Source organism: Trifolium pratense, linkage group LG1 (genome assembly GCF_020283565.1).
Source record: "Trifolium pratense cultivar HEN17-A07 linkage group LG1, ARS_RC_1.1, whole genome shotgun sequence".
Classification (NCBI taxonomy): domain Eukaryota; kingdom Viridiplantae; phylum Streptophyta; class Magnoliopsida; order Fabales; family Fabaceae; genus Trifolium; species Trifolium pratense.
The window spans coordinates 6,785,498-6,799,382 of NC_060059.1; the positions used below are offsets into that span (position 1 = coordinate 6,785,498).

Sequence of the window (13,885 nt, forward strand, 5' to 3'; positions counted from 1 at the left end):
GCTCAGTCTTTGCTTTGGATACATACAGTCTACAGAGTTATTATGATGAAGAAAACCTTACAGTTTTTTACAGATACATTTTGAAAACTGAGATTTGTTTGCCCCACTTCTGCTCTTTGCTTTGTCACACAAAGCCATTTTTGGGTTAATTATTTTGGATTATTAGCTTATTTTAACTAGCCGGTACACACCAGACACCACCGTATCTTCATTATTATTCTCTACGTCTCATTTTATAAAGTTATTTTGATTAAATGACATTGTATGTGTTTGGTTCTGCGGTGGACAGAATTGATTTTGATAGAATTGAGTTTGACAGAATTGATTTTGATAGAATTGAGTTTGATAGAATTGATTTATGTTTGGATATATTCATACAAAAGTGAATTGAACAAATAATTTGAGTGTAAAAATCAATTCTAGAATGAGAAGCTACAATTTCTAGCTTCAAGTAGAATCCATTCTGGAGGCAGAATCAATTCTAGTTTTGAGGAACCAAACAAGTCAGAATTCATTCTACATGTCCAGAATCAATTCTGGCTGCTCCAGAATTGAAACCAAACATACACATTATTATTTACTTATTTTGTTTTAGCCATACTTTCTCCATACCATAATATATGTTACTTTGCGAAAAAAATTTATACCACAATATATGTCGTTTTATATTATCAATGAAGTATTTAATGCTATTTTTTCTATTATACCCTTAACTATTTATTATTCTGTCTTCTTTCAATTCTTCAATTTATTGTAATACTTTTCTTAATCTCTTTTTTTCATACAACATCAATTATCTTTCTTAATATGTGTAAAATCGTAAAAGTGTCAAAACGATGTAGTACGGAGGGAGTATTTTTTAAATAATATATAGATATAAATATTAGGATATAAAATCTTGTTTGATTTGTTTTAATGAATATTTTCAAAATATCAACTTTTTATAATTTTTACTAATATACAATTAAATATATTAATAATCAAACTTGTGCGTTGGCAGACGTTTAGTAGTCAAACTAGTCCTTATATTTTGGGACGGAGAGAGTATTTTTTTTAAAAAAATTGTAGGGTCAGTTATGTTAGGAGACAAGCTAATCGGGTGGCTCATGACTTAGCTCAAGCAACTCGTTTTACTGCTAGTCTCTAAGTTTATAATTATTGTCCACCTTGTATTGAAACAACTATTATGAATGAAATGCAATAAGTTTGCTTGTGTAAAAAAAACAAAAATTTATGTTTTAGGTTTATTGAGAATTAACCTATAATGTAGGTCAAATATATAAGTTTTCAATTGATACAAAAAGTAGTTTTTTTACTTATAATAATTTATAACTGGAGCATGTTTTTATTTACTGGATTTGTAAATTTTTGTTTACAGTACTCATAGTTGTGTACTCCTACTTTCTTTTCTTTTTTTAAATTTTTTATTTTAAGTATTGTTGGTCAAAAATTTATCATATAGAAAATTTCATATTCAAACTTCTATTATGACATCTACTCTAATAGCATTATAAGTCCTTCAAAAAATCTAATAGCATTATAAAATACACTAGTCTCTTTAGTTTAATAGAGTTAGATTTTGAATTCGATCTTTAACTTGATCATACAATAGTACTATTAAAACTCTTAGAAAGAGTTTATTTTGCTCCCTAAATCTCACAAGATTCGAGAAATTAGTCTACATGCAAAGAATATTCAATTTATAACTAAAAAACTTCTATTCTCATGTGACAAATGTTAAATTTCTTTCTTTCTTTTGTTTGGTAGAAAAATGTTAAATTTCTTTTATTACATTAGTATAGTGACATTTTCTTGAGCAATCATTTAGTGGTTGAAGCTTTTGTACTGCTAGTACTATTTAGTCAAAGAAAAATCTTTTGTACTAACATGTGGTCAATGAACAAAATAGTAGATGTTACTAGTAATTTACCCGAGTGCTCTCTAACTTATGATATACGTAGTATCAGCAGTTAATATGATTGTTTTTAAAAAAAATATAATTGATATGTGTATCGGAAAAGTATCGGGTAATTAATGTTTTTTGATAATAGAAACGTAGGAGATGAGACCGATATAATTCGTGTTTAATGTTAGAATATGCTATGTCTTTTTTGCCTAGCATTGCTGCATATTTTTTTGGATAGTACTAATTGACCTTTTTTTGTAGTACTTAACTTACGGTATGTAATTGTCACTTGTTTGCTTATTTTGAGTAATTTAAATGTTAACTTTTTATCATTATTGATTTTAGTTATGTTTATATATCGTGCATTTATATATTTAATTTTAAATTCAATTTTTAAATAATGTATCTTGGCCGTATTGTATCGGGAATTTTAAAATTTTTCCTATATGTATCGGTATCTTGTCACGTATCAGGACTTCATGTATTCTAGCTAGGGCTGGGCACAACCGCTCCAACCCATTTTTAACCGACAGACCCAAACCGAAAAGGTATATTCGGGTCGGTTTTTACGGACCCGCGGATATTAAGGATTCAAACGGACGAATTGCGGTTGTAAGGTTTGAGCCCAAATGAAACCGAACCCGAACCGAAACTGTTACTATATTTATAATATTATATTATTATTGCTTACACTTGGTTGAAATATGCATTATCATCAGTCCAAATTCTATTTTGGCCCAAATTATGAATATCAATTATTAATATGATATTCACAATAAAGGTGGAATTTCAAGCCACTAGGCTACCTGACAAAAAAAAAAAATATGATATTCACAATAATCATAATATATAATTTTGTTATGAATTTGCCATAATTTTTTTATTCAAAAACTAAAAAAACAACAATATTCTTATTTTGTGCAACTATAGTACAAAACAAAGTTGGACTACAGCTACAAAAAAAAAAAAAAAATTGGACCAAATCGTTCTAATTTAAAATTTGAGAAAAAAATAAATTTTAAAAATGGTCAAAACTGTTGTACCGAACCGAAACTGAGTCAACCCGAAAACCAACCAAACTAAGTAATTGGTTCGATATTGAATTTATATATGTTAACCGTTGATCCAACCAGTTCTGAAGTTTGAGCCCGAAGCCGAACCGATCCGATGCCCACCCTAATTCTAGCCTAAGAAAGAATAGGAATACGATAACTTGTAATTATTAATGAATCATTAGAAACAACATGGAGCATGATTGATTAATTATTTTATCTTTTTAATTAGAGAAAAAATGGACAATAGAAAAATATAAAAGTATAAAGTATGGGATAGTAGTGGTGATGTTAGAGAATATGAATCCGATGTTATACAACTACATGCTGCAATTTTATAGAGATGCTGAGAATACATATGGATGGTAATGGGAAACTTCCAAAAAGTTAGAGGTAAAGAAAAGGAAAAAAAAAGAAGAAAGGATAGAAAGAAAACGAAAGATAAAAAAGGATGAATATAGAAAATAAAGGTTCAAAAAAAGAGAAAAAACGTAAGGTCTATCAAATACTTTACCTTTTTATTTTTCTTTTTTCTTTTACAGAGAGAAGACCAATTAATTAAAAAGAGTCAGAAAATTGGTTTGTTTTACAAGGCAAAGGAATTGGAGCACGCATGTTCTGTTTGCTTTTAGGACCCCTATACTATACTATCGACCATGCCCTAAGTTTGAAGAGGTCCTTTTGGCTTTGAATGAGCACAAGGGTCTAAGTCTTTTGCTTCAAAAGCTTTGACTTGTGAGCATGGTGTGGTAAGGTTGGTTAGTTTTGCACTCTTCCTTTTTCTATTGGACTACAAATGGTTGCTAAAAGGTTAGAAAATTTGATGGAAAAAAAATGCAAGCTCCAAAAGGAAAAATATAGACTAGTCAGCTTATAATTTTAATATTGGCAGAAAAAATGTGAATATTTAGTCTTAAATTTATTTTCTGTCCAAGAATTATGCATGGAAACTATAGTGTCCTTTTCTAATTGATTACACTAGCTAGGGATGTGTATTATGTGCACTCACCATCTTGGAATAGTCAAACAACTTATAACCATTTGATTGAAATTAAAATGGTGAAAAAAAAATAAATTAAAGTTAATACTCCATCCATCCCAAAATATAAGACCTTTTTAACTATTGCACGTCTTCAAAAAAAAAATAAATTATTGTACGTATAACGATGCACAATTTTAATCACTAATATATTTAATTCTCTATTAGTAAAAATTATAAAAACTTAATATTTTGAAAATGTTCATCAAAACAAAGCAAACAAGATTTTATATGTTAATATTTACATCTATATATTATTAAAAAAATATAGTCAAAACAAGATAAATAAATAATACATTTAGTTAAAGTAACTCTTATAAAATGGGACGGAGGAGTAATTTTAAACCGTGAACCATCCGATCTTATGTGGATACTATGACATTGATCGCCCATAATCCATAAGCCAAAACTCCTTAGTATATAGTACTAGTATATGGTCATAACATACAATTGGCATTTATAGAAGTGATTACTACTACTACCTCTTTTGCTTATTATAAGAGAAATTTTATATTTTAAGTTTATTGAAAAAATTAATGTATTTGAATTATACATTAGCTTTCCAATGAATCTAAAGTGTAAATTTTCTCTTATAATAAGAATTAGATGGAGTAGTATTTTTTAAGAAAGGTGGTTTAAAATATATGTAGGTGTAAATTTACCACAGTATTTACTACTTATTTGAAAAATTATCATTATGGGATTTGTTAACATATTTTTTAGAATGAGTAAATTAGTACATACTAACATACATTTGGAGTTGTAACCTCCTATGGCTAATAATACTATATCTTTTTTTTCTTTGAAAGCTGTAACAAATAGACCCGTGTAGTATATATTATTTCAACATAATTGCTTTATAAAATATATATCTTTCATTATTTTAAAGATTGCACTAGTAGAAAAATGACTTTTGGCTAAGAGATTCCACTACTTGTATGTGAATACCAGTAGTTAAAACCATTTGACCAAAGGATTCCACTACTGATATTTGTAAAAACCGACGTGGAATCCCCATAATTTTAAATAATAACTACAGTGAAAACCATACATACCACGACGGGTATAAAAAGACCCGACGTGGAAAGTGTATACTTACAACGTCGGCTGCGTTTACTACTGGCCGCGGCCAGTGGTGGAAAGTCTGTAATACCAGTAGTTGTATCTCCTTTCTGCACTAGTGTTGCGACGTGATTAGAAGGCCTTAAGTCAATTCAAACAGCATATGAATATTCATAAGCTATGCTTAACTATTTTGAGCACATTTCTAAAACAAAATGCACACTCCAGCAAATGATAACAATGTTAAACTACTTTATCATACTCCATACCTGGCTGAAATTATTTAAAATAATTGGCTAATGTTAGGTAATTAGTACTTTATCATCAGACACAAATTTTAAATTTTAGTGTAAGTATGACAAAATGAAGAAAGGAAAAATTATTAAGAAAGGAAAAATTAATTAGTATATTCCGAGAAAGTAAACTCACTTGGGTTGGTTTAGTGGTCTTGACTTAAAGTTTTGGAGTATGCTTCTTTCAAGGTCTTAAGTTTGATTCTCTCTGATATCAATTTTGGTGGGTTAGTTCATACAGAACAAAATAAAAAATAGAGTTTCCATAAGTGGACGGTGAGATTAATTTCCTCGAATCAGTCGGTCCTTCGACCTGATCCTGAATTTTCAAACCAAAATAAAAAAGCATTCCTAGAAAGTGAAATGTGAAAAAGATAGATAATAATAGTATTTTTGGCACAATTGATGAACAAAAGTAAAGTTTGAATGTACTTCTTCTAGGATTTGAAGTATTGCATTCTCACCAAGTGACCTACAGATAATAAGTCTAAATTCTGCAATGTACGTGTATATACTTGGAGGAAATGATCATGAACTTTTGTACTCTACATTGGAATATTTTGTGGTCCTCTTCTATAATTGCTTCAATTCACTGTTTTTCCTTGAGATTCTCTCTGATCAATGACAATGGAAAATCAATATCTTAACTGCTTATAAATCTTTTGCACAGATATAAGACATTCACAAAAGAACAAGCTATATCTTAACCAATTAACCAAGCTCAAATTATTTACTTCTCAAATGTAGCTTTCAAAAGGTTCTGTTCTGACCCAAAAACAGCTACTAATTACTAACTTTTGGTTACAATTGGGTGCTCTAGATTAAATCCAAAAGAAAAAACATATGACAATCTGCATTCATATGATTCTTATTCTGTTGGGAAATGTTGATTATTACTAATTATTTTTTCATTAAATCATCGGTGGAGAATATAGTATTTTAATAATTCAGAGTTCGTCAAAAAGTAAGGAAAGTTTGATTAAGAATCATTTTTTTTTGGTTTACAATGGAGTCGATGATCGAATCCAGAACCTCCAGCATATTATTCAAACTCCCTCACCACTAGACCAAACCTAATGACTTAAAATCGTTTCTTTTTTGAAATCAAATTCGGACTCTTTCAAAAATTCATTTTTAAAAAGAGTTTAACTTATGGTTGTATAATTACATGACAAAGGTCAATTATAATTAATGGTCATAAAGAGCTCTTAAAAAGGGTTAAGTCATCATATGATTGGTCCAGGCCTGGTTTTGGCCCAGGGCAAGCAAGGCCCGAGCCCAGGGCCTCCAAAAAACCAGTGCCTTAAAATTTTTTTGGCCCATCATGTTAACAACGATTAAGTATTTGCGCTGAGATTTAATTTACATGAGAGGACACTAACGCAGTTGGCTAGCACGCATTGCCTGAATCAAGAGGGAGTGGGTGCCACTCCTAGTTGTGGCAATTTTTTGTTTGGATTTTATTAATTATCTCTTAATATTTTATTTATCGTTTCAATTTCAATGTTGCGGAATATGAAAAAAAAATTGCATTTTTTATTAGGGTCCATTTTTATTATTTGTCCTGGACCTCCAAAATCTCGGAAACGACACTGGATTGGTCCGCAAAATGACATTGGCTATAAATTATTAGGTTTGGTCTAGTAGTAAGAGATTTTGGTAGAATGCATGAGATTTTGGATTCAATCTCATTGGACATTGACTCCTTTGCAAACCCAAAAAAAAGACAATATTGGTCATGAAAATTAAAAAATTTATGAATCTTTTTATAGTTTTTTTTTTCTAAAAAAAAAATTGTAATGTCTAATTCACACATCTTATAAGATTTTTGTCTAATGTGAACAAATATATTAGAAACTACTCTATTTCTATTATTAAATAAAATAATACTACTATACTAGTATGTTATAGAATTGCAAGATAATGTTAAAATAAACTAATTAGAAACTTTATCTGCATCTATTAGCAGCATGAGTTGTCTAGTTTTTAAAATTTTAATTCTAGTCAAGCTATGGTACAAATATTAAATATGTGGAGAAAGAATTTCAAAAGGAGATAATTAGAATGTCTCGTTGTTTGGAATATAGGTAATGAAGAAAACATGAGTATTAAAAAACATGGAATAAAAAAATGAATGAAATAGTCGTAGACTCAGCTCAGCAACAAATTCTGCCGTAGAAAGAGGAATCAATCTCTAATCGTGCAACCCATAAACTAGACAAGTTTCCTTTTGAAATTGGCAACATATATGCATGTGTGTATTTAAATCAGAAAAATGAGAATTGAGCATGGATGAATAGTATGACAATATTGCATAATAGACATTTTATTACTATCTTATTGCCAAAAATTAAATAAATTATGATCTGGTCAAAGATAATCTATCATAGCATGGTCAATACTCTTGGTTAGACATATATCGGTTGTGATGATCTGGGTTTTATGTTTGCCAAAAGATATGATTAATGTATAAAAAATAATTACACATAAATCAAAAAGTAGATGAACAATAAGCTGGAGCCGCTAAATCTTTCTCAATAACAAAATTCAATCTTTGAAAAATTACATCCATGAATCTAGGCGACACAACATTACTATGCATGACCTTTTAAACTTTTTTTCAAAAGGTTTACAACCTCTGGTGCTAGAAAACCAAAAGTGTCGAATGTAAATGGTATAAAAACATGTTAACTTTCAGAACACACTTTCTCATATTTGACCATTTTGCTTGAAAGCAGCTTTCAGGGCCGTTCGTCTCACAGTAAAATCCCCGACCTCCGGTCCCACAAGTGGGGAAACTCAAATCAAATCTACACAAGTATGTTTACCACCTACCTATCCATACACAAGAGCATCCGATGTACGAAGTGTTGATCTTCCTTCTTGTGGGTTAGTAAAAAATTCACTTATATATTTTTCTTTATGTTTTGTTTTGCAAAAAATAGAAGATAACTAATAAACTATAAAACTAATTTACAACAAATAATTTATAGTGAATGATTTATAATAACTTATAGCTTATATCAAATAAACTAATTGAATTAGCTTGTAAACTTGAGTGAATGATTATTGTTTTTTAGTAAAAAAAAATAAAAATTCAACATTTGTAATCTCTTTTACCTATTTTGTTTCTAACAAATACTACTATTAGGAAGATGAGTTTTCCTATTAAGTCATAGCTAGAGTCATCGTCATGGAGAAAATTAATCTTTCCCCAAAAACCAAAATCAATACTATAACATAACTGTTAAGTCAATTTAAAGATATCCATTTCTAGCTTCCATTAAAAAAGGAAATAAATCTTAGAAATGAGTATAGGGTCTAACTCATCCTTACAAAACCGGCTTGTAAGGTAAGGATTGCCTCTAGTATATAAACACTTAGTCAGGCCATATCTCAACCGATGTGGGACTTTTAACACACCCCCTCACGCCCAGCACTATTGGGCTTGGTGCGTGGATATAAATGGTAGGTGGCCCGATAGCGGAAACCTGATAACAGGTGGCCCAACGGATCGAGGAGAGACTCTGATACCATCTTAGAAATGAGTATTGGGCCTAACTCATCCTTACAAAACCGGCTTGTAAGGTGAGGATTGCCTCTAGTATATAAACACTTAGTCAGGCCATATCTCAACCGATGTGAGACTCTTAACAATAAATTAATTTAACCCTATAACAACTGGCATTGCTTCTGGATCAGATGGCATGGTCATGGACAGCCATGCAGGCATTGAATATGGCAGTAAAAAACAAAGTGGACATATATCATCTTAATTTGACTCATTTTGTAAACTTCTATCTAGTCCTTTTATTGTTTGTTTGGTCATGCTTTGTTTGGGCAAATATTGAATTATTAGTGCATTGAATATGTAAAATAGATTATTACTATAAGTGAGTTGAAAGTAAAATGCGATTTCATCTGTGCATTTATTTTATGTAAAATTGAGCTGAACAATAAACATAATATGAGTTTTCCGGTTAATAAACTTCAATTTTAGTTTTCTATGTTTTTTATAAACCAAATGGCTTATTTGAAGTTTTTCAGTAAATTTGTAAAATTGGGAAAAAAAATTATGTACGGGTGAATTCATCATCCTCGACCCAGAAAAATTGAAAGTAAGAAAAAATTTAATGCTAAAAGGATAAAACTGGAACATTGGATTTGGATGGTTCATAGGAGGTGAAGGTATAAATGTTAGGGTGTGGAGTACCTTTAAGAGCTGAAACTGAAAGGGCCTAAGCCCAAAAGAAACAAATACACATAAACAAGTTTGAGAAACACACCTCCATTTACAAAGTGTATATCAATGCGGTATTTTCTATTTAAAATGTGCTACAAATAAAGTAGGTAATTTTGATAAAAAAATTTGTAAAAGAAAGGATTATTTAAGAAAATAAATAAGTAAAAGAAAGACCGCATTTGATATTACTTCGCAAAATAAGGGAACTATTTCCATACACAAAAAAAGAAGACAAAAACAGATCAAATAAAAACATTTTTTTTATGCAAACTAACTTAAAAGATATTTCATTCAAAATAGGTAATACAATGGAATAAGTAAAGTGGGAAGTATGTAATAAGATCGTCTATGCAAGAGTTCAAATGCTAGCATTTGTTTGTCGTCCAGTAAAATCGACTATATAATCAGAATAATTTATAAGTAAAATTCAACAACTATAAATAAGTGAATCATGCAATAGCGATTAAATTTACTACTACTAATATCATATACTGAACCTGTGAAGTCCCGATACTCAAAAATGACGAAATATCGTGTCCGATACATACTCGATAACTATACTCGTCCGATACGTTACAATACACGTATCGGAGAATTATCAGTAATTAATATCATCTTTTTTATAAAAAAATATAACCGAAACGTGTCACTGATACGCGTATCGGACAATTAATTCTCTTTAAGTATCAAATATTGTTATGTTAGTTTTTCTCCTCGCCGAAACTTGAACCATGGACCTTCAACTTCTTAACCCTTAACTCAACTAACTTAATCAGTTTAGCTACCTATCACACCTCCTTTTTGGATAGTACTTAACTTAAGGTATCTAATTTTCGGTTGATATGTAATTGTCAGTTGAGTTGGATTAATCCATCTCTAATGCAATTAATTAACCTCTTCAACATAATCACTTAAATGAACATGTATCACACGAATTTGACTTGTTAATGACCACAAGAATAAAAATAAAAATGAAATTATTAACGTTGTTATTGTCTGTCGTGCAATCCAATTGAAAACTGGAAGCCTCAAAAGAGAAAATCAGAATATGGCGGCATTACAAGGATTGAGTACTGCGGCTGTGGCGGTATCACTATCACTTCGAATTCCTTCTTCAAGGTTATGTTGTGCCGCTCGGATTCCTCCCTCGAAAATAAGAATCGGATCGGTACGGTGTCAAGCTGCCGGAGAAAACCAGCAAGTTTACAACGGTATTTATGGCCCTTGGACCGTTGAATCCTCCGATGTTCAAGAGGTTACTACTCACCTTATCTTCTTCTCCTTCAATTTCTATTTTCACTTTTTTAGTAAATTATTATTATTAAGTATTATTAACTGTGATTAGATGATTAGATTGACTAAAATATCCTTATTAGTTAAGTAGTTATTACATTAGTTTGATGATTAGATTATTGTTTACTGTTGTTTATGTTGTTAAGCAGCTTGTAGTAAGTTGTTACCTTATCAAGTGTTTGGTTTAGAACTTTAGATAGGTTAGATAGGATATTATTCCTTTCAGTTTTGTAGACCGGACCAGGTAAGTTTTCCGGTGTTGAGTCAAATTAAACCGTAGGCTCCACTCCTGGCGGTGTGGTGCCCTTCTGTCAATTCCTTTATGTTTTAGTCTTGTGACCATACTCCCTCCGGAACCCAAAGAATTTAGTTATAAGGTTGAGTTAGTTTCATCACATTAAATTCTTATATAACAATCATTGTAATTCCTTTTGCCATATGGAATAACAATTGTTCTATTCTTTTTCTATAATCTTTTAATGTACACTAGTTTTCAATCAGATTCATCAACTTTTAAGTGTTGCAATTTCTAATTAGTACCTGGAATTTAAGGAGCCGATTACAAATTATTGAAAACTTCAAGATGAAATTACATGCTTTTGAATTCAAGGACACATTAAAAAATGGTGAATTCTTCCGTACAAATCTTATTTGGATATGTACTGGTACACCGCCGAGTATTAGAATTATCCACCTCAACGATGTACCAGTACATTTCCAAATAAGATGTGTACCGGAGTGTTCACCTTAAAAAATTCCCCAAATAATATACGGACATTGAGAGTAATTATAGCTGTTATTAGTGGATGTTTTGTTTTATAGTTGAAAATGCAGCACCTGCAAAAGTGGTATAAGGCATATATATTACATATACAGTTGCAGCTTGAAAGCTTTTGGCTTATGCTATGTATGTAACGCTAGTGATACCTATGGCAGGTTATTTCATATCGATCAGGATTGGTAACAGCTGCTGCATCGTTTGTCATTGCTGCATCTGCTGCCTATTTGCCCGATAACCTAAGTGATACGCTAAAGCAAAACATTGATTTTTTGTATGTCATTGGGTCAGGTGGGTTGGGTTTATCATTATTCTTGATTCATATCTATGTGACTGAAATCAAGCGCACTCTACAAGCATTATGGGGTCTTGGGGTTCTTGGATCAGCTGCAACCTACTTCTACCTTGCTCAACCAGCTAATAAAACTCTAATACAATACGTCGTTGATAACCCATCAGCTGTCTGGCTTGTTGGTCCTCTTTTCGCTGCTTTGACAGGCCTTGTTTTCAAGGAAGGTGATGTTAAATTAACTCCATGTACTTTTTATATTACCATTTAATGTTAATTAGAAAGAGAAGAAAAAGTTAAATATCATTTTATCTTTGTGTATTCTTTAAACAGGACTGTGCTATGGCAAGCTAGAAGCCGGAGCTCTCACGTTTATTATTCCTATACTTCTTCTTGGCCATCTGGTATTCTTGTTTCGTTCCTCTAAAGTGCTCTATTAAACATATTGCATATTTAATTTAAGATAGCCACACCCTATGGTTTCTTTTAGTTTTTTAGTTAAGGATTTGGAATTTTGGATTCAGTGATTTCAAAATATAGTTACTACTGTCATGAGATTGGAATCGTTGGATGAAGATCTAATGATTCATATTTCAACTTCAGTGAATGAAGTGTATCCGGAATCCTAATTTTCTCTAGCCTTGCAACATGTCCAATGACTAAGATTGAGTTGGACTGAGCTGCAGAGGATCCAATTGCGAGTAATGACCTTCTATTATGATTGCACTGAACTTATATCGTTAAAATGAAACACATTATCATATTTCTTTTGATGCTATTATTATTTGAATTATTGGATTTTCCATTGTCCATTTGACAATTACATTATTGCACATTTGCACCGCATCTCAATTGCCTTCATCGAATAAGCAGATAGTGAGGATTGTTATTATCACCAATACCGATTGGTCCATTTGTACAAGATCTGTTTCTTTTAATCCCCGACAAATTTTACTCTAAAATTTGCAGAGTGGTTTGATGGACGATGGAACTAAACTTACTTTGCTTGCTCTGTGGATGGGGCTTTTTGTGATATTTGCTGGAAGGAAGTTCACCCAGCCTATCAAGGTAAATTACTTGTCATAATTTTGTTCTTGACATTAATATCTTCATTCCCTACACAAATTCCCTGATCTTGGACTCATGTTTAACATCAAGGATGACATCGGTGACAAGTCCGTTTTCACATTCAATTCCCTCCGCGATGACGAAAAGAAAGCCTTGATTGAGAAATTGGAACAACAAAAAAGTCAGTATTAAGTGTATCAGCTCCAACACACCTTGAGGTAGACTTCTTGAACTCGCAGGATTTTTTTCGAAAAGATGATGTTATGCAAAGCTATGTCAGCACCGCCTGCAGTTCTCATATAAGAGAGAGGACTCTTTTCTATCATGTCTTCCTTTTATACCTGTAAAAATTGTATGATATGTTACCTAATGACAATTTAGTACAGGTTGGCCTAGACGTAATTTAGATTGTATCTTATCTTAATCTTAATAATCTATAAAAGAAATGTTAGTAGGTATGGGGCATTTTAGTAAATTCTACTGCCCACTTTAAGTGCAGATATATGATTTTATACAATAAATCCCATCCAATTTGCGTGGAATGTATTTTTTGTTGTTTTATCATTTGACTGCATTGGCTAATGACCACTGTATTTGAAAATGTTATTGTGTTTTAAAATTGAGTTGCATGGTCTGCTGAAGTAGCAGCACCAACAGTTGAATACAATTCCTTAAAGAAACCTGTTACCAGATCCTGCAAACCACATTCTTCATAAATCAATCCTCATTAGAATTACGAATAACCATTTATTTTTAGCTTGCAGCATCTAATAGAATTCCTCTTGGTGGCTATTTGATGGTATTCCAGTTCCAGTGTAGTTTTCAGAGCGGTCAGTCGTTCATCCTTCATCCTGTAAGAGAT

The 13,885-nt window shown here is 31.3% G+C and overlaps 1 protein-coding gene across 1 annotated transcript; it reads left to right on the forward strand.

The window, feature by feature from the left end:
* Positions 1-10,439: 10,439 nt before the first annotated feature.
* On the forward strand, positions 10,440-13,646 carry LOC123903456. Its single transcript, XM_045953275.1, has 5 exons — positions 10,440-10,850; positions 11,825-12,182; positions 12,289-12,359; positions 12,925-13,023; positions 13,114-13,646. The coding sequence occupies exons 1-5, from the start codon at positions 10,644-10,646 to the stop codon at positions 13,213-13,215; spliced, it is 837 nt and encodes a 278-aa protein (XP_045809231.1). The 5' UTR covers positions 10,440-10,643; the 3' UTR covers positions 13,216-13,646.
* Positions 13,647-13,885: the final 239 nt, after the last annotated feature.

Coding starts and splice junctions, on each gene's coding strand:
- LOC123903456 (XM_045953275.1), top strand. CDS start 10,644: ATGGCGGCATTACAAGGATTGAGTACTGCGGCTGTGGCGGTATCACTA. Junction 10,851..11,824: donor AATCCTCCGATGTTCAAGAG/GTTACTACTCAC, acceptor TACCTATGGCAG/GTTATTTCATATCGATCAGG. Junction 12,360..12,924: donor TACTTCTTCTTGGCCATCTG/GTATTCTTGTTT, acceptor TAAAATTTGCAG/AGTGGTTTGATGGACGATGG.